The sequence below is a fragment of the Oncorhynchus mykiss genome, chromosome 1 (assembly GCF_057628025.1).
Source record: "Oncorhynchus mykiss isolate SJ-2025 chromosome 1, ASM5762802v1, whole genome shotgun sequence".
In the NCBI taxonomy this organism is placed as follows: Eukaryota; Metazoa; Chordata; class Actinopteri; order Salmoniformes; family Salmonidae; genus Oncorhynchus; species Oncorhynchus mykiss.
This window is the reverse complement of record NC_143022.1, coordinates 89,232,616-89,259,284: the sequence shown is the minus strand read 5'-3', so window position 1 is coordinate 89,259,284 and position 26,669 is coordinate 89,232,616. Positions and strand designations below refer to the sequence as shown.

The window sequence follows — 26,669 nt, the reverse complement described above, 5'->3', positions numbered from 1 at the left end:
TTCATGAATTAAAACGACAAGCTTTACTCCCAGACTCAACAACAATTAATCTCTGCTTTCTGCTGAGGAGGATGACACCACATCTGTGGCCCAAATCGCACCCTATTCCCTATATAATGTACTTCTTTTGACCAAAGCCCTGGTCTAAAGTAGTGCACTAAATAAGGAATAGGATACCATTTGGGAAGCAACACAAAATTGGGTTAAAATAATCATCATAATATCTCCTTCTGAACTCACTCCATCCTGGTTAAATCATATTATGTTCTCATACTACTAATTAGAAGGGACAACGGACGACTAAGCAGTATTTCATGCTTGGTTTATGCTTTCAAGCTGGTTTCCAATATTGTTAGTTATTCTGTTTATCAGTTTGGACATTACTGTCATTACGTATCGTCAAGGCTCTCACCAAGTTAGAGCAAGGCTGCGTTTGAAATCACACCCTATTCCCTATGTAGGGCTCTGATCTAAAGTACACTTTGTAGGGAATAGGGTGCCATTCGGGACACAAGCCTAGAATCTCTTGCATTGAGTGAAAGACAAAAAGATGCCTGAGCAAAAGCTACATGAAGTAAGATACATTCAACTACATCCATCCGTGTTAAGTTAAAATGAGTTTATGTTTTTTTATTTTACCTTATTCAACTAGGCAAGTCAGTTAAGAACAAATTCTTATTTTCAATGACGGCCAAGGAACAGTGGGTTAACTGCCTGTTCAGGGGCAGTACGACAGATTTTTACCTTGTCAGCTCGGGGGTTTGAACTTGCAACCTTCCAAACACTCTAGCCACTAGGCTACCCTGCCGCCCCATTTTTGTCACAAACATTTGTACACATCAGTACTTTATTAAAATTATAGCAATTACTTTATCAATCTTCTCTCTTATGCTGATACAGAATGAGCCTAGGAATGTAGCCAAGTCCTCTACTTAGCTAACGTCAGGTAGCTAGAACCATTATTCTCTATGATGCTGATACAGAATGAGCCTAGGAATGTAGCCAAGTCCTCTACTTAGCTAACGTCAGGTAGCTAGAACCATTATTCTCTATGATGCTGATACAGAATGAGCTTAGGAATGTGGCCAAGTCCTCTACTTAGCTAACGTCAGGTAGCTAGAACCATTATTCTCTATGATGCTGATACAGAATGAGCCTAGGAATGTAGCCAAGTCCTCTACTTAGCTAACGTCAGGTAGCTAGAACCATTATTCTCTATGATGCTGATACAGAATGAGCTTAGGAATGTGGCCAAGTCCTCTACTTAGCTAATGTCAGGTAGCTAGAACCATTATTCTCTATGAGGCTGATACAGGCTGATACAGAATGAGCCTAGGAATGTGGCCAAGTCCTCTACTTAGCTAACGTCAGGTAGCTAGAACCATTATTCTCTATGAGGCTGATACAGGCTGATACAGAATGAGCCTAGGAATGTGGCCAAGTCCTCTACTTAGCTAACGTCAGGTAGCTAGAACCATTATTCTCTATGATGAGCGTGCCACCCATCAGTGTGTGGGTGTAAAGATATACAGAGCCTTCAGAAAATATTCACACCCCTTGACTTTTTCCACATTTTGTTGTATCACAGCCTGAATTTAAAATGGATTCAAAATGAGGTGTTGTGTCATAATGTCAAAGTGGAATTATGTTTTTAGAAATTTTAACAAAGTAATTTAAAATGAAAAGCTGAAAGCTGAAAATGTAATAAGTATTCACCCACTTTTTTGTGACAAGCCTAAATAAATTCAGCAGTAAAACTGTGCTTTATAAGTCACATAAGTTGCATGGAGTCACTGTGTGTGTAATAATAGTGTTTAACATGATTTTTGAATGACTACCTCATCTCTGTACCCCACACAGACAATGATCTATAAGATCCCTTAGTCGAGCTGTGAGTTTCAAACACAGATTCAGCACAGATTCCACCTACCTCATCTCTGTACCCCACACATACAATGATCTATAAGATCCCTTAGTCGAGCTGTGAGTTTCAAACACAGATTCAGCACAGATTCCATAAAAGACCAATGGTATTTTCCAATGCCTTGCAAAGAAGGGCACTTAATTGGTAGATGTTTTTTTATTTTTTTAAGCAGACATTGAATATCCCTCTGAGCATGTTAAAGTTATGAATTACACTTTAGACAATGTATCAATACACCCAGTCACTACAAAGGTGATTCTAACATGTATTGACTCAGAGGTGTGAATGCTTACGCAAATGAGATATTTATAGATTTCATTTTCTGTTCATTAGCAAACATTTTCTAAATGCATGTTTTCACTTTGTCAATATGGGTTGCTATTAATGTTTCTCTCACGTAATTAGTTAGCGCTAGTGTACAGTGCTGGATAGCTAGATAGTTAGCTAGTGGCTACATGTTAGCTAGCTGGCTAGAGATGTTACCTACAACAACCCACAATCAGATGTATTTTCCTGTTGCACAAAGTTTGCTTTTGACAGAGTAGACAGCTTTTGCAACAGGTCCTCATACACTGAGAGGAAAACCAATAGCAGATAAGATAAAATAACACATTCAGCAATGCTATCTACCTGAAGTGAAATGCAGCCATCAGTCAGTCTCTCCTCAGAGCAGTGATCTACGCACGTGGTCCTGTTTCTTTGTTCCCGGTCTCAACTAACCCAAACAACACAGCACTCCACGCTTTCAAAGAAATGATGTTGCTATTCTTAGCTTCCTTGGGAGTGCTGCACTACAACTATACATTAGCCCACTGTAGGATGGTCCTGAAGGAAATATAGTCAAATATATATAATCTACTGATGAAATTATAGCATTAGCAGTGCAGCTGGATTTCCAATGGTCACTGATATTCTACTCTTATAAAAGCCATCCATTGTTATTGTATTTCCTCTGGTCACTGATATTCTACTCTTATAAAAGCCATCCATTGTTATTGTATTTCCTCTGGTCACTGATATTCTACTCTTATAAAAGCCATCCATTGTTATTGTATTTCCTCTGGTCACTGATATTCTACTCTTATAAAAGCCATCCATTGTTATTGTATTTCCTCTGGTCACTGATATTCTACTCTTATAAAAGCCATCCATTGTTATTGTATTTCCTCTGGTCACTGATATTCTACTCTTATAAAAGCCATCCATTGTTATTGTATTTCCTCTGGTCACTGATATTCTACTCTTATAAAAGCCATCCATTGTTATTGTATTTCCTCTGGTCACTGATATTCTACTCTTATAAAAGCCATCCATTGATGTTGTATCTGCACTAGTTTTCTTTGTGATCCAGTCCTAAATCCATATTTGACTTAGTAATGTGGCCTGTTTATGGAAACAGCAGACAGACTGACCCAGATTGTGGTGTTCTTGCCCAGGATCAAACATCGAACCCAGTCTTTCTCTCTAGAGAGTTCCAGACGTTCTATGGAACATCTTTGGGCCCAGCTGAGAGCTCTAGAACCTTCTCAGACCCTCCCTAGAGAACTGTAGGTCAGACACCGTCAGTCAGAAACCAAAATGGCACACTATTCCCTACATTTAGCACTACTTTTGACCAGAGTCCTTTGGGCCCAGTCAAAAGTAGTGCACTATATTATAGGGAGTAGGGTGTCATTTGAACCAGTCAGTCACTGTAGTATCAGTTTGGTGGTGTCACAACCTACTGTTTTGTTTCCCCAGGAGGTAAATGAAAGAGAGAGAGATGAAAGAGGAAAAGGAAATGTGACATTCTCTGTTCTCCACCCCATGACACACGTTCCCTTGAAGATAAAGACAAATAAAGTGCAAAGAGGACACAGTGTAGATCTGAACCTGAAAAAGTAGAAAGGCTCCAATTAACTTCCTTTTGAGTAGTTCTCTTTCATACTCTTTTTTCTGGGGCAGTTCAGGTGAGGTGAGAAGAGAGGCAGGCTCAGAAGTGTACCAAGGCCCCTTTCTACCAAGTCACCCTTTCATGAACTACAATGTATTATTATGTTTCAAAACGCATTACCACTCTAGAGAGAAAGTCATCCATTTTTATTCAGCAATAGAATCCCCCCCCCATATCTATATTCAGGAAGTAAATAAGCTAAAGACAAAAGGAGAGGAGGCGTGTCATTTGAAGTTGGTTTGGGGTCTTGCTTTGCAGTGGAGATAGACTAGATAGACACTGCATGAGATGAGGTGGAGGCACGGAATGCGTCCCAAATGGCACCCTATTCCCTGGACCCCAGGAAGGCAGCAGCTAATGGGGATCCTGAATAAATACTGTGCAGTACTTTTGTAGTAGTCCAGTAAAAAGGGAATTGGGTGCCATTTGTGATACAGACAGTGTTTAAAGATCTCTGTTAGATTCAGGTTGTTTGGTAGAGACACTTCACTGTGATTCATTTAACGTAGAAAAGGCCAGAGCTCCAGACGTGTCTATTTTCAATCTTTTGTGACTCGCTCCAAATGGACCATGAAATCACACCCTAAGTTGGCCCCCCAGTGCCTAAGTTGGCCCCCCAGTGCCTAATTTCTCTCCACTCGCTCTGTCTGGGCTCCAGTTCACATGTATTTGGGTTGACTTGCTTCACATGTGTCATTTTGTGTGTCAGGTTTTGTCCTGCAGTGCCACAGCAGGTGTGTTTGTCACGTGCCTCACAGAGAGGTGTGACATGACATTTTGTGTTGTTCTTTGCATCAAAGGACATTGATAATATCAGATGAACCTGAATGTGCATCAATAGTATCAACATTCTGAATGAGGGGTCATGTGTTAAACGCTGTATATGATTTTATCTTTGGTAAGTCTATGAAACACAACTCATTTAGGGAACATTTTATTAACACACCTTTTGTGCAAACTCCCCAAAAAATAAAATCCTGACTCACAAAGAAAACTCTCCCAGAGATTGTGATGCATTTGTCTGACATATACCCTTATAATAAGACAGAACATAAAGTTTAGTCATATGGTTTGTACGATTTGTGAAGCATTTATGTAGTGCTTATAAAGCCTTTATGTAGTGATCATGAAGCCATTATGAAGCTATATATAGCCTTTATAAGATGTACTTTGTTTAAAGTGGGACCGAACACACGGTATTTATGTAGCAGTGCCTAAGTGCCACAACTTCCAATCGGTGTCCATCTCATGGTGTACATCCCTCTGTTTTCCACCCAGGAACCACACGGCAGTGAGCTCCAAAGTCATTGCTGTCACAGTGAGACCAGAGCCCAGGATAACAGAGTCACACCTGGAGATCGAGCTGGCTCACCTGGCCAACGTAAGGACCTTTATTTTATTCATCTTTCATCTTTCATTTTAATTAATTCGAGGGCAAGAATGACCTCCTCACAATGTAAGTACCTGCCCAAGACTCCCTCACTTCTTGAAAAGGCATACAAGTGATACAGAGAAGGCAGATGTTTAATATCCAATCAGATAATTGTGTAACCGATACATGACGGCAATCCATATACCAGAGTCCACACTCAAAGTCAATTTATACAGAGAGGATACTGTATATCTGGACCTATATTCACAAAGCATCTCAGAGTACGAGTGCTGACCTAGGATCAGGTCATCCCTGTCCATATTAACCTAATTAATTTTATTATTAAAGGCAAAACTGACCCCAGATCAGCAGTGCTACTCTGAGACGCTTGATAAACACAGGCCCAGATCTGAATCAGGAGGACAAGTTGAAATATATGGGCTCTGACAATGACATGCTGCTCTGCATCACCTTGGACGACACCTCTGAACGATCGTCTTTATCTCAGAGATTAACTAAAAGGCCAGGGTTGTAAAGAGAGCTTGTCCTTGTAATTATCTGGACAGTGCCATCTCTCTCTCTCTCTCTCTCTCTCCCTCTCTCTCTCTCTCCCTCTCTCTCTCTGTCTCTCTGTCTCTCTCTCTCTCTCTCTCTCTCTCTCTCTCTCTCTCTCTCTCTCTCTCTGTCTCTCTCTCTCTCTCTGTCTCTCTCTCTCTCTCTCTCTCTCTGTCTCTCTCTCTCGCTCTCTCTCTCTCTCTCTCTCTCTCTCTCTCGCTCTCCTGACACACCTGCTACACTGGGCGCCTGCAAATTAATCATCGAATCAATTACTCTACCATTGTTTGTTGGCTAATGCACTCTAAACGTGTGGCTGTAGCCATTGTTGGGTACTTCAATGCTTATTGAGGCTAAAGTGATTCAAAGTGAAACTGCCACCAATTCTCATTGGCATTTTACATTTTAACCCTGAACTGCAATCTAAAGAGGTCTTGCCATAGCCATTAGTTTTAAAAAAACAATTTGTTTAGTGAGTTATTCTTGGATAATTACGGGTAGAAATGAGTATCTGTGAGGCTTTGGTCATTTTGTTGTGGTTATCTAATGAGTGAAGGTTTTCAGCGTGCTCTCTTCTTCTTGGTGATGCAGGGAACCCTGAGTCCTTACTGTGCACTGTGGGATAACAGCGTCATGTAAGTAAACAAGCCTTTCTTTTTGCTGTTTTCTCCTTGCTCTTCTCTAATCCATGGTGATCAAATCAAATCAAATCAAATTTTATTTGTCACATACACATGGTTAGCAGATGTTAATGCGAGTGTAGCGAAATGCTTGTGCTTCTAGTTCCGACAATGCAGTAATAACCAACAAGTAATCTAACTAACAATTCCAAAACTACTGTCTTGTACACAGTGTAAGGGGATAAAGAATATGTACATAAGGATATATGAATGAGTGATGGTACAGAGCAGCATAGGCAAGATACAGTAGATGGTATCGAGTACAGTATATACATATGAGATGAGTATGTAAACAAAGTGGCATAGTTAAAGTCCTAAGATGACCTGGGGTACTAATGTAAGAAATAACACGTAAAAAAACCAAAAACTGCATAGTTTCCTAGGAACGCGAAGCGAGGCGGCCATCTCTGTCGGCGCCGGAAGTCGATGTTGATGTATCTGTGATGTATGGAATTACGCTTTTCATTTCTATTGAAATAAACTATATTTCTAAATGCTCTGAAGATGAAAACACTGTTTTGTCCGTCTTGGCAAAGTGTACTGTACGTAATTCTACTCAGAATGTCTTCAGACGATCCTATCCTCTGCATGTATTAGCTTCGGGGCCGCCGTCCTCTGAAAGGGGATCTGAGGACAATTACTTCAGCAGAAAAAAACGCCTATGAAGATTAAAATCAGATGAAATGAATAAATCTCCTAAATAACATTGGGGAATTAAGTCTGGGCCTGCATCCCAAATGGCATACTGTTCCCTTTATCGTGCACTACGTTTGACTAAAGCCTGGGCACTTTATAGTAAATAGGGACGCAGTCTGACTTTTGCCTTCATTGTGCACTACTGTTGACCAAAACCTGGGCACTTCATAGGAAATAGGGACGCAGTCTGACTTTTCTCAGGGTTCCTGTATTTCACCTATTATCTCACATACAGGGTTCCTGTATTTCATTAAGCTACAGACACCTATTATCTCACATACAGGGTTTCTGTATTTCATTAAGCTACAGACACCTATTATCTCACATACAGGGTTCCTGTATTTCATTAAGCTACAGACACCTATTATCTCACATACAGGGTTCCTGTATTTCATTAAGCTACAGACACCTATTATCTCACATACAGGGTTCCTGTGTTTCATTAAGCTACAGACACCTATTATCTCACATACAGGGTTCCTGTATTTCACCTATTATCTCACATACAGGGTTCCTGTATTTCACCTATTATCTCACATACAGGGTTCCTGTATTTCATTAAGCTACAGGCACCTATTATCTCACATACAGGGTTCCTGTATTTCATTAAGCTACAGACACCTATTATCTCACATACAGGGTTCCTGTATTTCATTAAGCTACAGACACCTATTATCTCACATACAGGGTTCCTGTATTTCATTAAGCTACAGACACCTATTATCTCACATACAGGGTTCCTGTATTTCATTAAGCTACAGACACCTATTATCTCACATACAGGGTTCCTGTATTTCACCTATTATCTCACATACAAGGTTCCTGTATTTCATTAAGCTACAGGCAGGTATTATTCTGCAATTGTATGAGACAATAAGCGGCGAAGTCCAGAGGAAATTGAATGTAGGTTTTGAATGCATCTCTTGTCCTCTGTGTTGTATTTCAGCCGTTGTATTACAGCCGTAATGAGCACACTGATAAGGGTAAATCAAATGAAAGATCCTTTGTGCCGTTGGAATATCAAGGAACTCCGTGATTTGATAGAAGCTGGTTTCAATGCCATCGTTATTTGTTCCTTGCGTTCTTTGTTCCTTACACATTGTGCGTCAGATAATATACCATCATTATATACATTAGACTCAAATCTTATCTCTATTTAATTTAACATGCTTTATTATTCTGGTTTCTTAATCCTCCTCTGAAAGGACTAGATAGCATACAGATGTAGGATCTTAATTTGATCCAGTTTGCAACAGCAAGAAAAATAATGCTGCAGCAACAGTAAATGTTAATAATTATGTGGATTATAATTCATGAGGGGTTGATACTATTATCGTGAAGGGAAAGCAAGAATGAAATAACAAATAACAAACTCAAAAACACTACAAGTTGCATTTCCTGCTGTATAGGAAAATGCTCAGTAACAAACGAGTGACCATATTAAGATCCTACATCTGTACAACCTTTAAATTGAAGAATGTCAACAAATAATGTCAACTATATATCCCATACACAGTTCCCTTCATCTGTTTCTGAAACATTTCAATTGTTCCTAAAATTCATCGATTGAAACAGAAACAGAATCCCTCCCAGATTTCAGAAACATTGTTCTTCATGACTCATTATTTCCTTCTATACTATGTGTTCTATCCTTCTATGGTGTGTGTTCTATCCTTCTATCCTGTGTGTTCTATATTTCTATCCTTTGTGTTCTATCCCTCTGTGCTGTGTGTTCTATCCTTCTATGGTGTGTGTTCTATCCTTCTATCCTGTGTGTTCTATCCTTCTATCCTGTGTGTTCTATCCTTCTATCCTTTGTGTTCTATCCTTCTATACTGTGTGTTCTATCCTTCTATCTTTTGTGTTCTATCCTTCTATGGTGTGTGTTCTATCCTTCTATCCTTTGTGTTCTATCCTTCTATCCTGTGTGTTCTATCCTTCTATCCTTTGTGTTCTATCCTTCTATGGTGTGTGTTCTATCCTTCTATCCTTTGTGTTCTATCCTTCTATGGTGTGTGTTCTATCCTTCTATCCTTTGTGTTCTATCCTTCTATGGTGTGTGTTCTATCCTTCTGTCCTGTGTGTTCTATCCTTCTATCCTGTGTGTTCTATCCTTCTATCCTGTGTGTTCTATCCCTCTGTCCTGTGTGTTCTATCCTTCTATCCTGTGTGTTCTTTCCTTCTATCCTGTGTGTTCTATCCACAGCTCAGCCCAGGTGTATACCCCTATCACCCTCTCCCTCTCCCTATCCCTGGGGCACACCTATAGGACAGCTCAGCCCAGGTGTATACCCCTATCACCATCTCCCTCTCCCTGGGGCATACTTATAGGACAGCTCAGCCCAGGTGTATACCCCTATCACCCTCTCCCTGGGGCACACCTATAGGACAGCTCAGCCCAGGTGTATACCCCATCACCCTCTCCCTGGGGCACACCTATAGGACAGCTCAGCCCAGGTGTAGCCCCCCACCACCCTCTCCCTGGGGCACACCTATAGGACAGCTCAGCCCAGGTGTATACCCCTATCACCCTCTCCCTCTCCCTGGGGCATACCTATAGGACAGCTCAGCCCAGGTGTATACCCCTATCACCCTCTCCCTCTCCCTGGGGCACACCTATAGGACAGCTCAGCCCAGGTGTATACCCCTATCACCCTCCCCCTCTCCCTGGGGCATACCTATAGGACAGCTCAGCCCAGGTGTATACCCCCACCACCCTCTCCCTGGGGCACACCTATAGGACAGCTCAGCCCAGGTGTATACCCCTATCACCCTCTCCCTCTCCCTGGGGCATACTTAAAGGACAGCTCAGCCCAGGTGTATACCCCTATCACCCTCTCCCTCTCCCTGGGGCACACCTATAGGACAGCTCAGCCCAGGTGTAGCCCCCCACCACCCTCTCCTTGGGGCACACCTATATGACAGCTCAGCCCAGGTGTATACCCCTATCACCCTCTCCCTCTCCCTCTCCCTGGGGCATACCTATAGGACAGCTCAGCCCAGGTGTATACCCCCACCACCCTCTCCCTGGGGCACACCTATAGGACAGCTCAGCCCAGGTGTAGCCCCCCACCACCCTCTCCTTGGGGCACACCTATATGACAGCTCAGCCCAGGTGTATACCCATATCACCCTCTCCCTGGGGCACACCTATAGGACGGCTCAGCCCAGGTGTATACCCCTATCACCCTCTCCCTGGGGCACACCTATAGGACGGCTCAGCCCAGGTGTAGCCCCCCACCACCCTCTCCCTGGAGCACACCTATAGGACAGCTCAGCCCAGGTGTAGCCCCTATCACCCTCTCCCTCTCCCTGGGGCACACCTATAGGACAGCTCAGCCCAGGTGTAGCCCCTATCAACCTCTCCCTCTCCCTCTCCCTGGGGCACACCTATAGGACAGCTCAGCCCAGGTGTATACCCCTATCACCCTCTCCCTCTCCCTGGGGCACACCTATAGGACAGCTCAGCCCAGGTGTAGCCCCCCACCACCCTCTCCTTGGGGCACACCTATAGGACAGCTCAGCCCAGGTGTATACCCCTATCACCCTCTCCCTGGGGCACACCTATAGGACAGCTCAGCCCAGGTGTATACCCCTATCACCCTCTCCCTCTCCCTGGGGCACACCTATAGGACAGCTCAGCCCAGGTGTAGCCCCCCACCACCCTCTCCTTGGGGCACACCTATAGGACAGCTCAGCCCAGGTGTATACCCCTATCACCCTCTCCCTCTCCTTCTCCCTGGGGCATACCTATAGGACAGCTCAGCCCAGGTGTATACCCCCACCACCCTCTCCCTGGGGCACCCTATCACCCTCTCCCTGGGGCACACCTATAGGACAGCTCAGCCCAGGTGTATACCCCTATCACCCTCTCCCTCTCCCTGGGGCACACCTATAGGACAGCTCAGCCCAGGTGTTGCCCCCCACCACCCTCTCCTTGGGGCACACCTATAGGACAGCTCAGCCCAGGTGTAGCCCCTATCACCCTCTCCCTCTCCCTCTTCTTGGGGCACACCTATAGGACAGCTCAGCCCAGGTGTAGCCCCTATCACCCTCTCCCTCTCCCTGGGGCACACCTATAGGACAGCTCAGCCCAGGTGTATACCCCTATCACCCTCTCCCTCTCCGTGGGGCACACCTATAGGACAGCTCAGCCCAGGCGTATACCCCCATCACCCTCTGCCTGGGGCACACCTATAGGACAGCTCAGCCCTGGTGTATACCCCCACCACCCTCTCCCTGGGGCACACCTATAGGACAGCTCAGCCCAGGCGTATACCCCCATCACCCTCTCCCTGGGGCACACCTATAGGACAGCTCAGCCCTGGTGTATACCCCACCACCCTCTCCCTGGGGCACACCTATAGGACAGCTCAGCCCTGGTGTATACCCCCACCACCCTCTCCCTGGGGCACACCTATAGGACAGCTCAGCCCAGGCGTATACCCCCATCACCCTCTCCCTGGGGCACACCTATAGGACAGCTCAGCCCTGGTGTATACCCCCACCACCCTCTCCCTGGGGCACACCTATAGGACAGCTCAGCCCTGGTGTATACCCCCACCACCCTCTCCCTGGGGCACACCTATAGGACAGCTCAGCCCAGGTGTATACCCCCACCACCCTCTCCCTGGGGCACACCTATAGGACAGCTCAGCCCAGGTGTAGCCCCCCACCACCCTCTCCTTGGGGCACACCTATATGACAGCTCAGCCCAGGTGTATACCCATATCACCCTCTCCCTGGGGCACACCTATAGGACGGCTCAGCCCAGGTGTATACCCCTATCACCCTCTCCCTGGGGCACACCTATAGGACGGCTCAGCCCAGGTGTAGCCCCCCACCACCCTCTCCCTGGAGCACACCTATAGGACAGCTCAGCCCAGGTGTAGCCCCTATCACCCTCTCCCTCTCCCTGGGGCACACCTATAGGACAGCTCAGCCCAGGTGTAGCCCCTATCAACCTCTCCCTCTCCCTCTCCCTGGGGCACACCTATAGGACAGCTCAGCCCAGGTGTATACCCCTATCACCCTCTCCCTCTCCCTGGGGCACACCTATAGGACAGCTCAGCCCAGGTGTAGCCCCCCACCACCCTCTCCTTGGGGCACACCTATAGGACAGCTCAGCCCAGGTGTATACCCCTATCACCCTCTCCCTGGGGCACACCTATAGGACAGCTCAGCCCAGGTGTATACCCCTATCACCCTCTCCCTCTCCCTGGGGCACACCTATAGGACAGCTCAGCCCAGGTGTAGCCCCCCACCACCCTCTCCTTGGGGCACACCTATAGGACAGCTCAGCCCAGGTGTATACCCCTATCACCCTCTCCCTCTCCTTCTCCCTGGGGCATACCTATAGGACAGCTCAGCCCAGGTGTATACCCCCACCACCCTCTCCCTGGGGCACCCTATCACCCTCTCCCTGGGGCACACCTATAGGACAGCTCAGCCCAGGTGTATACCCCTATCACCCTCTCCCTCTCCCTGGGGCACACCTATAGGACAGCTCAGCCCAGGTGTTGCCCCCCACCACCCTCTCCTTGGGGCACACCTATAGGACAGCTCAGCCCAGGTGTAGCCCCTATCACCCTCTCCCTCTCCCTCTTCTTGGGGCACACCTATAGGACAGCTCAGCCCAGGTGTAGCCCCTATCACCCTCTCCCTCTCCCTGGGGCACACCTATAGGACAGCTCAGCCCAGGTGTATACCCCTATCACCCTCTCCCTCTCCGTGGGGCACACCTATAGGACAGCTCAGCCCAGGCGTATACCCCCATCACCCTCTGCCTGGGGCACACCTATAGGACAGCTCAGCCCTGGTGTATACCCCCACCACCCTCTCCCTGGGGCACACCTATAGGACAGCTCAGCCCAGGCGTATACCCCCATCACCCTCTCCCTGGGGCACACCTATAGGACAGCTCAGCCCTGGTGTATACCCCACCACCCTCTCCCTGGGGCACACCTATAGGACAGCTCAGCCCTGGTGTATACCCCCACCACCCTCTCCCTGGGGCACACCTATAGGACAGCTCAGCCCAGGCGTATACCCCCATCACCCTCTCCCTGGGGCACACCTATAGGACAGCTCAGCCCTGGTGTATACCCCCACCACCCTCTCCCTGGGGCACACCTATAGGACAGCTCAGCCCTGGTGTATACCCCCACCACCCTCTCCCTGGGGCACACCTATAGGACAGCTCAGCCCAGGCGTATACCCCCATCACCCTCTCCCTGGGGCACACCTATAGGACAGCTCAGCCCTGGTGTATACCCCCACCACCCTCTCCCTGGGGCACACCTATAGGACAGCTCAGCCCAGGTGTATACCCCTATCACCCTCTCCCTCTCCCTGGGGCATACTTATAGGACAGCTCAGCCCAGGTGTAGCCCCCCACCACCCTCTCCCTTTACCAAACAATGCTCACAGTGAGGGTGGGTGACAGGGACATTAGTTGGAACTACCCAGAGGTGTAAACAGTCAGATAGAAACACAATGCAGGAGAAAACAGAAGTAAAAAATGATGTTGGATGATTATGCTTGTCACTACAGGCCTATGTAAGTACATATAAACAGACACTTGAGGGTTGTTTGCCTACATTTACCCTGCCGGCCAATATATCTACTTCCCGGTAGGGAAAATTGACCACAAAGATGTTATTTTAACAATTGTTCAACCAGTTCTGGTTTTAATCATGTCGTAATGAGGTCATTTCAACGTTGCACCACTGGGGAATACAGTATCTATCATAGGGGACATACTGTATGATCCTTGTGTGATAATATATAACTTTCTACAGGAATTCCAGTACAAAATGGCAGCAGTTATTGTCCGCAGCCCCAGTTTGTAAATTGAATATGGCTGCTTTTTAATTTGAATAACCCTAAAATGTGAAAATTGCACTGTGCTTCTGCTGCAATATCAGTTACAGCGAGAGAAACGGGTTCTCTTCTCCACTCAGTGGCAGATAAGAAAACTAAAGCACGTTCAACCAAATTCCATTTCTATTGAATCAGGGGCCACACAAGTCTCTGGTCTCTTGAGAATAATTAGAGTTTTTAGAAATAGATTCAGGTCCAGTAGTATTTCTACTGTCGACTGAAAGAGTTGAAGGGACAGCGACTGTGAACCAGGGGGAAGTCAGCTGGAGGAGGATGTTATTAGAACTGGAATTAACAAACAGAATTTGGTTTCTTGGCAACAAGCTTGTCCAAGCAAAATAGAACTCATGCATAATTCATAACAATCTAATATATTTGTTTGTGTTTTGTTTATTCTTGTCATCAGTAATCTGTTTGTCTGAGGGTTTATGTGTAAATCAATTAATTTGTTGGTTAACATGTGTACTCAGCAAAGGAAACCAACATTCATCTGTGCAGGAAAACAATTAGAATACATGAGTGTATGTATTGTACCCCCCCAATCCTGACCTCTGCATCTGGTATGCGTGATCATGCATATGCCTAAATTATGATTTATCGTCATTTTGTGTAAAGGGTTGTCAATACAACAGGCATGGATAATCAGAAAAAAATTATGATTAAGCAAAGGGGGAAACAGAAAAAGTCTAACAAAAAATAAGTAGTTTGTCTTTACAATAAGTTTTCCCCCTGAATATTTTCCCCCTGAATATTTTCCTCCTGAATACTTTCCCCCTGAATACTTTCCCCCCGAATATTTTCCTCCTGAATACTTTCCCCCCGAATATTTTCCTCCTGAATATTTTCCTCCTGAATACTTTCCCCCTGAATACTTTCCCCCTGAATATTTTCCTCCTGAATATTTTCCCCCTGAATATTTTCCTCCTGAATATTTTCCCCCTGAATATTTTCCTCCTGAATATTTTCCTCCTGAATATTTTCCTCCTGAATACCTTCCTCCTGAATATTTTCCCCCTGAATACTTTCCCCCTGAATACTTTCCCCCTGAATACTTTCCTCCTGAATATTTTCCTCCTGAATATTTTCCCCCTGAATATTTTCCTCCTGAATATTTTCCCCCTGAATATTTTCCTCCTGAATATTTTCCTCCTGAATACTTTCCCCCTGAATATTTTCCCCCTGAATATTTTCCTCCTGAATATTTTCCCCCTGAATATTTTCCTCCTGAATATTTTCCTCCTGAATACTTTCCCCCTGAATATTTTCCCCCTGAATATTTTCCTCCTGAATATTTTCCCCCTGAATATTTTCCCCCTGAATACTTTCCCCCTGAATACTTTCCCCTGAATATTTTCCCCCTGAATATTTTCCCCCTGAATACTTTCCCCCTGAATACTTTCCCCCTGAATACTTTCCCCCTGAATATTTTCCTCCTGAATACTTTCCCCCTGAATATTTTCCCCCTGAATATTTTCCTCCTGAATATTTTCCCCCTGAATACTTTCCCCTGAATATTTTCCTCCTGAATATTTTCCTCCTGAATACTTTCCCCCTGAATACTTTCCCCCTGAATACTTTCCCCCTGAATACTTTCCCCTGAATATTTTCCTCCTGAATATTTTCCTCCTGAATACTTTCCCCCTGAATACTTTCCCCCTGAATACTTTCCCCCTGAATACTTTCCCCTGAATATTTTCCCCCTGAATATTTTCCTCCTGAATATTTTCCTCCTGAATATTTTCCTCCTGAATACTTTCCCCCTGAATACTTTCCCCCTGAATACTTTCCCCCTGAATACTATCCTCTTGAAGAGATTACATCTGTAACATTGGTAAATCACAACTCCCATAACACAGGACTGAAACCATGGCAACCAATGCTGTCTAAAGCATGTTAAAGTCTTTGTAGCTAAGATATTTACCAAACAGAGACTAACGCTGACTAACATAAGTAAGGAAGCTAGACTCGGGTTTCTCCTGCTAAGGGGGAGATGCTATTCCATGTCCTGTTTGTTCTCTGCTCCACTGCATAGACGGGGCTGAATTAAGAAATCACAGGCCCAGGTCTTTGTTTTGTTTTTTACACCACACAAATACAACAAAATGAGTGGCTATTCTGACACTGACAAACTGAGATCAGTCTGGTCTTGAATTCCAACTAAAAATAGCTTAGGCCAATGAAATGAAACACTATTAAAAAATCAAGTGTTCACAGCCCTTGACTTTTTCCAAATGTTGTTGTGTTACAGCCTGAATTCAAAAAGGGACATTTAGATTTGATTTAACTTTTTTTGATAATAATAATAATAATAATAATAATAAATCTACACTGGAGTTGCTTACCAAGAAGATAGTGAATGTTCCTGAGTGGCCGAGTTACAATTTTGGCTGAATGGTGCTTGAAAATCTATGGCAATGCTTGAAAATGGTTGTCTAGCATAGGCTACTTGTGTCTTTTTAAAATTGATGTAGTTCTGTCCTTGAGCTGTTCTTGTCTATGAATGTTCCGTGTTATGTCATGATTCATGTTTTGTGTGGACCCCACGAAGAGAAGGTGCTGCTTTTGCAACATCTTAAGGGCACCCTCATAAAATACCTAAAATAACAAAGATAGGACAGGAAAGGGTAGGATAGGACAAGAAAGGGTAGGAAAGGAAAGGATAGGACATGACAGGAAAGGATATGGCCAGGAAAGGGTAGGACAGGAAAGGATAGGACAGGACAGGGAAGGATAGGACAGGAAAGGGTAGGACAGGACAGGAAAGGGTAGGACAGGAAAGGATAGGACAGGACAGGAAAGGGTAGGACAGGAAAGGATAGGACAGGACAGGACAGGAAAGGAAAGGATAGGACAGGAAAGGGTAAGACAGGACAGGAAAGGGTAGGACAGGAAAGGATAGGACAGGACAGGACAGGGTAGGACAGGAAAGGATAGGACAGGACAGGACAGGAAAGGAAAGGATAGGACAGGAAAGGGTAGGACAGGAAAGGATAGGACAGGAAAGGATAGGACAGGAAAGGGTAGGACAGGAAAGGATAGGACAGGAAATGGTAGGACAGGAAAGGATAGGACAGGAAAGGGTAGGACAAGAAAGGATAGGACAGGAAAGGATAGGAAAGGAAATGGTAGGACAGGAAAGGATTGGACAGGAAAGGGTAGGACAGGAAAGGATAGGACAGGAAATGGTAGGACAGGAAAGGAAAGGACGGGAAAGGATAGGACAGGAAAGGGTAGGACAGGAAATGATAGGTCAGGAAAGGGTAGGACAGGAAAGGATAGGACAGGAAATGGTAGGACAGGAAAGGAAAGGACGGGAAAGGGTAGGACAGGAAAGGGTAGGACAGGAAAGGATAGGACAGGAAAGGATAGGACAGGAAAGGATAGGACAGGAAAGGGTAGGACAGGAAAGGATAGGACAGGAAATGGTAGGACAGGAAAGGAAAGGACGGGAAAGGATAGGACAAGAAAGGGTAGGACAGGAAAGGATAGGTCAGGAAAGGGTAGGACAGGAAAGGATAGGACAGGAAATAGTAGGACAGGAAAGGAAAGGACGGGAAAGGATAGGACAGGAAAGGGTAGGACAGGAAAGGATAGGACAGGAAAGGGTAGGACAGGAAAGGATAGGACAGGAAAGGGTAGAACAGGAAAGGATAGGACGGGAAAGGATAGGACAGGACAGCAAAGTATAGGATGGGAAAGGACAGGATATGAAATGACAGGACAGGATAGGATAGCAGGATATCCCCTAAGGCATCACCTCACTATGACGACAGTCATGGACACCCTCAGTAAGAGAGACATTCAGACAGGATAGGATAGCAGGATATCCACTAAGGCATCACCTCACTATGACGACAGTCATGGACACCCTCAGTAAGAGAGACATTCAGACAGGATAGGATAGCAGGATATCCACTAAGGCATCACCTCACTATGACGACAGTCATGGACACCCTCAGTAAGAGAGACATTCAGATGATAAATACCAGCCACTGTTGATTCACCCCGACTCCAAACATTGCACAATACAACTGTGGGTGCAATCAACAGTTTGCAGGTCATGCTGTCTTCCCCGAATGACACATGTGTGCAAAAACATTGCATTGTACATCTGTGTACGTTATGGGTTCATGAACTCCACAAAATCGTAACCCCCAAACAGTTCCAGCAGATCAACAAATTATCAAATAGTATTTCCAGACAAAACTGTGATGCATCACGTTTACAATGGAACACATGCTACTGCTACCACCATGATATACAGTAGGTGGTATATTAGGGCACTATATAGGGAACAGTGTGTACTGTAGGTGGTATAGTAGCGCACTATATAGGGAACAGTGTGTACTGTAGGTGGTATAGTAGTGCAACTATATAGGGAACAAGGTGCCATTTGGGACACACGTACTGATCAAAGTTTTACATTGATTACATGGACATTATTAATACAGACCCTGTTCTGTGTGGGTTTACATTGATTACATGGACATTATTAATACAGACCCTGTTCTGTGTGGGTTTACATTGATTACATGGACATTATTAACACAGACCCTGTTCTGTGTAGGTTTACATTGATTACATGGACATTATTAACACAGACCCTGTTCTGTGTGGGTTTACATTGATTACATGGACATTATTAACACAGACCCTGTTCTGTGTGGGTTTACATTGATTACATGGACATTATTAACACAGACCCTGTTCTGTGTGGGTTTACATTGATTACATGGACATTATTAATACAGACCCTGTTCTGTGTGGGTTTACATTGATTACATGGACATTATTAATACAGACCCTGTTCTGTGTGGGTTTACATTGATTACATGGACATTATTAATACAGACCCTGTTCTGTGTGGGTTTACATTGATTACATGGACATTATTAATACAGACCCTGTTCTGTGTGGGTTTACATTGATTACATGGACATTATTAATACAGACCCTGTTCTGTGTGGGTTTACATTGATTACATGGACATTATTAACACAGACCCTGTTCTGTGTGGGTTTACATTGATTACATGGACATTATTAACACAGACCCTGTTCTGTGTGGGTTTACATTGATTACATGGACATTATTAATACAGACCCTGTTCTGTGTGGGTTTACATTGATTACATGGACATTATTAATACAGACCCTGTTCTGTGTGGGTTTACATTGATTACATGGACATTATTAATACAGACCCTGTTCTGTGTGGGTTTACATTGATTACATGGACATTATTAATACAGACCCTGTTCTGTGTGGGTTTACATTGATTACATGGACATTATTAATACAGACCCTGTTCTGTGTGGGTTTACATTGATTACATGGACATTATTAATACAGACCCTGTTCTGTGTGGGTTTACATTGATTACATGGACATTATTAATACAGACCCTGTTTGAGGTTTAAAAAGGTTTGTCATTTCCACTTTGAAATGTCAGACTTGATTTTCCCTTACGAAAATATTCATTAATTATAATCCACATAATAATTCACATTTCTTGTTGCTGCAGGAATATTTTCAACCTCTAGCAAACTGGTTTAAATTAAGATCCTACATCTGTATGTCCACTATGTTCATTATTATGTATTTAGTATTTTATTAGGATCCCTATTAGCTAGTGCTAAAGAAGCAGCTACTCTTCCTGGGGTCCACACAAAACAGGAAACATGACAGAATACAGAACATGAATAGACCAGAACATCAGAGGGACAGAACTACATACATTTAAAACAAAAACACACGCTTTCATACATGGATGCCTTCATAATCATGTGATTCATACTGGACTGAATGTAAGTGCAACACACCAACATGGAAACAAGGAGGTGGGTTGCAAATAGGCTGACACTTTTCAGACCCGGGATAGAACCCGGGTCTGTAGTGATGCCTCTAGCACTGCAATGCAGTGCCTTAGACCCTGCGCCCCTCAGGATCCCAACTTTGTTTCGCTAAATTCCCCTGACGTGAATTAATCCACATTGTTTCTATAGTTACCAACCGCTAATGGGTATCCTGGGGTAAAGTATTGTTAGCTGAGATATAGTGTAACTTGTTACAGTCTATCACCCTTAACGGGTTAGCTGAGATATAGTGTAACTTGTTACAGTCTACCACCCATGAAGGGTTATCTGAGGTATAGTGTAACTTGTTACAGTCTACCACCCATGAAGGGTTATCTGAGGTATAGTGCTGGGCTTTGGACCTGCTCATTAAATTAAGAAAGACCCGCTGAATAGAAAGCCAGAATCAGATGGGAGTTCCACTTAAGGTCCTCGCTTCCCGCTGAGGCTCTCACCTCAGCCACAGTGATCAGAGTTAACAGACGTGAACGTAGAACCCTTGAATGGTGTGGAGTTTCCTCCCTCTAAAGTTTCTACTTTATGGTTTCCACCTCAGCAACTTGTCTTACATTTCCCCCTTAATTCCCCTGCACCACATTCACACCCAGCAGCGTTCACCAGTCACGCGTTATAGTGAATATTGAAATATAAAGCATTATAGTCACTTACTCTAGGCCTATCTGCTAAATGGTATGTACTGTACGTACGCATGCCATCTGTATAGGGTTACTATGGGCTCTGAAAACAGAAGCAGACTGCTCATCCCCTATCTAAGTGATATACCCCTAACATAACTCCTCCTCCTGCTGCTCCTCTTCTTCCTCCATTTCCTCTCCTCTCTCCTCCTCCTCCTCCTCCTCCTCTCCTCTCTCCTCCTCCTCTCCTCCTCCTCCTCCTCTCTCCTCCTCCTCCTCTACGCCTCTCTCCTCCTCCTCTCTCCTCCTCCTCCTCTCTCCTCCTCCTCCTCCTCTCTCCTCCTCCTCTCCGCCTCTCTCCTCCTCCTCTCTCCTCCTCCTCCTCTCTCATCCTCCTCCTCCTCTCTCCTCCTCCTCTCCGCCTCTCTCCTCCTCCTCTCTCCTCCTCCTCCTCTCTCCTCCTCCTCTCCGCCTCTCTCCTCATCCTCTCTCCTCCTCCTCCTCTCCTCTCTCCTCCTCCTCTCCTCCTCCTCCTCCTCTCTCCTCCTCCTCCTCTACGCCTCTCTCCTCCTCCTCTCTCCTCCTCCTCCTCTCTCCTCCTCCTCCTCCTCTCTCCTCCTCCTCTCCGCCTCTCTCCTCCTCCTCTCTCCTCCTCCTCCTCTCTCATCCTCCTCTCCTCCTCTCTCCTCCTCCTCTCCGCCTCTCTCCTCATCCTCTCTCCTCCTCCTCCTCTCTCCTCCTCCTCCTCTCCTCCTCCTCTCTCCTCCTCTCTCCTCTTCCTCCTCTCTCCTCCACCTCCTCTCTCCTCCTCGCTCCTCCTCCTCCTCTCTCCTCCTCCTCCTCTCTCCTCCTCTCTCCTCCTCCTCCTCCTCCTCTCTCCTCCTCTCTCTTCCTCCTCTCTCCTCCTCCTCCTCTCTCCTCCTCCTCCTCTCTCCTCCTCCTCCTCTCTCCTCTTCCTCCTCCTCCTGCTGCTCCTCTTCTTCCTCCATTTCCTCTCATCTCTCCTCCTCCTCCTCCTCCTCCTCCTCTCCTCTCTCCTCCTCCTCTCCTCCTCCTCCTCCTCTCTCCTCCTCCTCCTCTCCGCCTCTCTCCTCCTCCTCTCTCCTCCTCCTCCTCTCTCCTCCTCCTCCTCCTCTCTCCTCCTCCTCTCTTCTCCTCCTCCTCTCTCATCCTCCTCTCCTCCTCTCTCCTCCTCCTCTCCGCCTCTCTCCTCATCCTCTCTCCTCCTCCTCCTCTGTCCTCCTCCTCTCTCCTCCTCTCTCCTCTTCCTCCTCTCTCCTCCACCTCCTCTCTCCTCCTCCTCCTCTCTCCTCCTCTCTCCTCCTCCTCCTCCTCCTCCTCTCTCCTCCTCCTCCTCTCTCCTCCTCCTCCTCTCTCCTCCTCTCTCTTCCTCCTCTCTCCTCCTCCTCCTCTCTCCTCCTCTCTCCTCTTCCTCCTCTCTCCTCCTCCTCCTCTCTCCTCTTCCTCCTCTCTCCTCTCTCCTCCTCCTCCTCCTCCTCTCTCCTCCTCCTCCTCCTCCTCTCTCCTCCTCCTCTCCTCCTCCTCCTCTTCTTCCTCCATTTCGTCTCCTCTCTCCTCCTCCTCCTCTCTCCTCTTCCTCCTCTCTCCTCCTCCTCCTCCTCCTCCTCCTCCTCTCTCCTCCTCCTCCTCCTCCTCCTCTCCTCCTCCTCCTCCTCTTCTCTCTCACCTCAGACTCATGTTTTGAGGTGAGCGGAAAGACTAATTACATGTCAAAATATCATTGGACTAGCCAAATATAATTAGCACCAGCAGAGTTGTGTCTCCTGGATGTTAAGTACAGGACAAATGACTTTGGACACACTTAGCCAATTTCTCTCATTTGGGCCATAAGTGGAAGCTGTAAAGCGTGATGACAGTGTCAGCCATCTCAAATGTACTCCTGTGTTAGCTACCTTAAGTGAGGAGACCTTGTGCAATGTTACTGCTAAATACCCGATTAAAAGGATTTGATATCTCTTTGACTGTATCCCAAATGGCACCCTGGTCCCTATATAGTGCACTACTTTTGACCACAGCCCTATGGTCACCCTGGTGAAAAGTAGTGAACTACAACGGTTTGTGACTGTGTCCTGTGTCTTGGTTAGTGATTGTTGACAGACTAGTAGGACTTCCAGGATGTGGAGCAGAAAGATATCAGCTTGAATAACGTTCTCATACAGTATTAGATGAGAACATTCAGTAGTGTATGAATTTCAAGGGGGATCAAACTGGGGCACAGACATTTTCAAAAATGTTTATGTGGGCCGTCTTTGATTCATTCACAGCTGTAATTGACTCACATTCAAATGAGAGTTGTACTCTTGTATGATGCAATTCCATTATTCAGGGTACATGAATACCTCCTATACAATCCCCTATACATACATGTAAAACGTGGAAATGGCATGTTATTTTACATGTTATAAGCCTTGCAAGACATCATACAGGCTTATAACAACAGGCCTGTAACAAGTTATAAAGCATTATAGATTAAAGTAAAGTGGTACCCAAAGTACATTTCTCTACACCCCTTCAGTGTCTGAGTACACGACTTCGTCCTAAATGCCACCCTATTACCTATATAGTGCACATAGGGAATAGGATGCCATTTGGGAGACGTCTTCTACCTCTTACAGTCATGACTAGTGTTACCCTGGGTCATGTTAGGAGTCATTTGGGAGACGTCTTCTACCCCTTACAGTCATGACTAGTGTTACCCTGGGTCATGTTAGGAGTCATTTGAGAGACGTCTTCTACCCCTTACAGTCATGACTAGTGTTACCCTGGGTCATGTTAGGAGCCATTTGGGAGACGTCTTCTACCCCTTACAGTCATGACTAGTGTTACCCTGGGTCATGTTAGGAGTCATTTGGGAGACGTCTTCTACCCCTTACAGTCATGACTAGTGTTACCCTGGGTCATGTTAGGAGTCATTTGGGAGGCGTCTTCTACCCCTTACAGTCATGACTAGTGTTACCCTGGGTCATGTTAGGAGTGATTTGGGAGGCGTCTTCTACCCCTTACAGTCATGACTAGTGTTACCCTGGGTCATGTTAGGAGTCATTTGGGAGGCGTCTTCTACCCCTTACAGTCATGACTAGTGTTACCCTGGGTCATGTTAGGAGTCATTTGAGAAAGAGTTATGGACAACCTTGGTGTCAGCAAGGACTTACATTCATGATGACCTTGTGTAATTTTTCCCCATCTGACTGGTTGATCTATAAGGGACAGCAGAGCCATAACATCTGAATGAATTATATTAGTAAAATAATGATGGTTTGACGGTATCACAATAATGTGTGGGTCAGTGCACAGCTATTTGCATACTGTTGGCCATATTATGCAGATGAATCTGCTCCCACTCTCCTACACTAACTGAATCAGTTTACATTAAAACACTAACTGAATCAGTTTAAATTAAAACACTAACTGAATCAATTTACATTAAAACATTAACTGAATCAGTTTACATTAAAACATTAACTGAATCAGTTTACATTAAAACATTAACTGAATCAGTTTAAATTAAAACACTAACTGAATCAGTTTACATTAAAACATTAACTGAATCAATTTACATTAAAACATTAACTGAATCAGTTTACATTAAAACATTAACTGAATCAGTTTAAATTAAAACACTAACTGAATCAGTTTACATTAAAACACTAACTGAATCAGTTTACATTAAAACATTAACTGAATCAGTTTAAATTAAAACACTAACTGAATCAGTTTACATTAAAACATTAACTGAATCAGTTTACATTAAAACATTAACTGAATCAGTTTAAATTAAAACACTAACTGAATCAGTTTACATTAAAACATTAACTGAATCAGTTTACATTAAAACATTATCTGAATCAGTTTACATTAAAACACTAACTGAATCAGTTTACATTAAAACATTAACTGAATCAGGTCACATTAAAACATTACTGAATCAGTTTACATTAAAACATTAACTGAATCAGTTTACATTAAAACACTAACTGAATCAGTTTACATTAAAACATTAACTGAATCAGGTCACATTAAAACATTAACTGAATCAGTTTACATTAAAACATTAACTGAATCAGTTTACATTAAAACATTAACTGAATCAGGTCACATTAAAACATTACTGAATCAGTTTAAATTAAAACACTAACGGTTCTTTACTCAGTTATGAGTAGGCCTATCCTCCATAGAGATGACTTGAAAACCTGTTGAGTGCATCCTTTATGTCTTCATTGTGAATACCCGTCCCCCGCCCTCAAGCTCGCACTCATCTCTGACTTGTGCGTGTAGTGCGCTGTGCTGGTTACAGGCGGTGAGTTTGAATACTGGTAGGCTACTTTTGTCTCTCTCTGTTATGGACAGAAAAGGGGGCAATTCGAGTGTTTGTTAGTAAGATGGAGATGTCGCCAGCAGAACAAACTTAAATCATGAAAAAAAAGAATTGACAGCATAGCTTACTAGCTAGCTAGCTAACCAGTAGATTTACATCATAATTTGCTATGATCAGCTAATAGCCACTCTTTTCCATATTTCACTCATCTGTCTCTAGTTAGTAGCTAGTCGTCTCCAGGCTCGAATTGTTTGTTTGACAGCAAGAGAGCTGGCAGATGGACGAGATTAGTTAGTAACCTACTACTAGGAATCACTGGCATTAACTTGCTTACAATAACTGAAGATGTGCTGTAAACAGGCCAATGTTATAGAGACAGTTAGTAAATTATGAATTTCGAGTTATGAATATTAATTAAGAAAGTATATTTTTCATTTTGAACACCTGCCCCCTCAAAGGTCTGCGTCCACTGCCCTGGTGTGTGTGTGTGTGTGTGCGTGTGTGTGTGTGTGTGCGCGCGCGTGCGTGTGCGTGTGTGTATGTGTGTGCGTGCGTGTGTGTGTGTGCGCGCGCGTGTGTGTGTGTGCGTGCGTGTGTGCGTGTGCGTGTGTGAGGGGATGAAGTGAGTGATTTAATTTACTTGCCCTGTTCCTTTCTCATTAAATAGTTGTTGCTGGGTGAATAATTTACTTTTCAGCCTATACATTAAAGGATGTTTATAAAAAGACTGCACACATCTAGGTGTTTTTTATTTTTCAGAAAATAATACCAAACAGAAATGTATTTCACATGGGACACTATCTTAAGGACTTATGTGCGAGTTTTTGTCCTGACATTCTTTGTGAAGGTTCGAAGTGAGAGGGAGATTTAGGCTACTGGCAGTAAATAGACGAAACGTGCTTTCCTTTCCTCTCCTCTCTATCATTTTACCTGCTATGAGGAGGGGGAGAACGGCAAAACGGGCAGCTACCATCCGCGCCGTTTCCGTGGGGTGGAGTACCATTGGTTATGCAATCCTTTTTCCTGAACGGTTTTGCCTACGTTGAACAATACCAATGCTTGCGCTCGGAAATGTTTTACATGCCTTGAACAAATGAGAAAGAGCGCAACAGATATCATCCTAGGAAAATATCAATCCTAGGAAAATATATCCCTATTTTGTAACCTGTGAGCCAACCTCCCCCAGCCGCTGTTGCAGCAGCATAGAGAAGCGGAGTATCAATCTCCGGCTGTCCACGGTTTCCAGGGTGAAATGTTCACGTAGGAAGCATAAAAAACCCGCTAGTTAAAATAGTTGAGGAAAACAGATCAACCGAAAAAGAAAGCGTCAGTAGCCTAGTAATAATAATAGTCTAAGCATTGAGAACGGAAGAAAAGAGAACAACAAAATCGTTCCGGAAGATAACCCAGACGCGTTCAATAGGCTCTCGCCTAAAGACATAGCGGTAAAGATGATAGTTTCTCTAGAAAAACGCAGAAAAATTGATATGTAGCCTAAGGTTTTTGAAAGCAATTGTTGCGTTTAACAGCCTATAGAGGAATTTAATCAATCAGAACCACCCACGTTTGGACAGCTCCCTTCGTCCCCTCCTTTCTCTCCCTCTCTCTCCCTCTCTCAACCTTTTTTTTCTTCTCCCGGTCGAGCTAAATGCTTTTTTGTAGCCTGGCGAAATTGCGTGTTGATACCACTTCCCTATTCGCATTGAGATTTCCGTTATTAGTTTAAATAGATTCAATGTTACACTGTTAAAGGTTTCATTCCGTTCAGATTTGTCCAATCCTTGTGAAAGTGAGAGAGCGCT

The 26,669-nt window shown here is 44.6% G+C and overlaps 1 protein-coding gene across 18 annotated transcripts in view; it reads left to right on the top strand.

Annotated features, from left to right (window-relative positions):
• LOC110531920 (adhesion G protein-coupled receptor B3) overlaps positions 1 to 26,669 on the top strand; it is a 364,149-nt gene that overhangs the window by 223,220 nt on the left and 114,260 nt on the right. For 16 of the 18 annotated variants that reach the window (XM_090243433.1, XM_090243448.1, XM_090243446.1 and 13 more), the window contains 2 exons: positions 5,136 to 5,238; positions 6,376 to 6,419. In XM_090243433.1, the coding sequence (XP_090099559.1) occupies positions 5,136 to 5,238; positions 6,376 to 6,419 (147 nt within the window). Of the gene's footprint in view, positions 1 to 5,135; positions 5,239 to 6,375; positions 6,420 to 26,055; positions 26,313 to 26,669 lie in introns of those variants that run through there. The other 2 variants (XM_090243461.1, XM_090243456.1) reach the window with 2 other exon arrangements.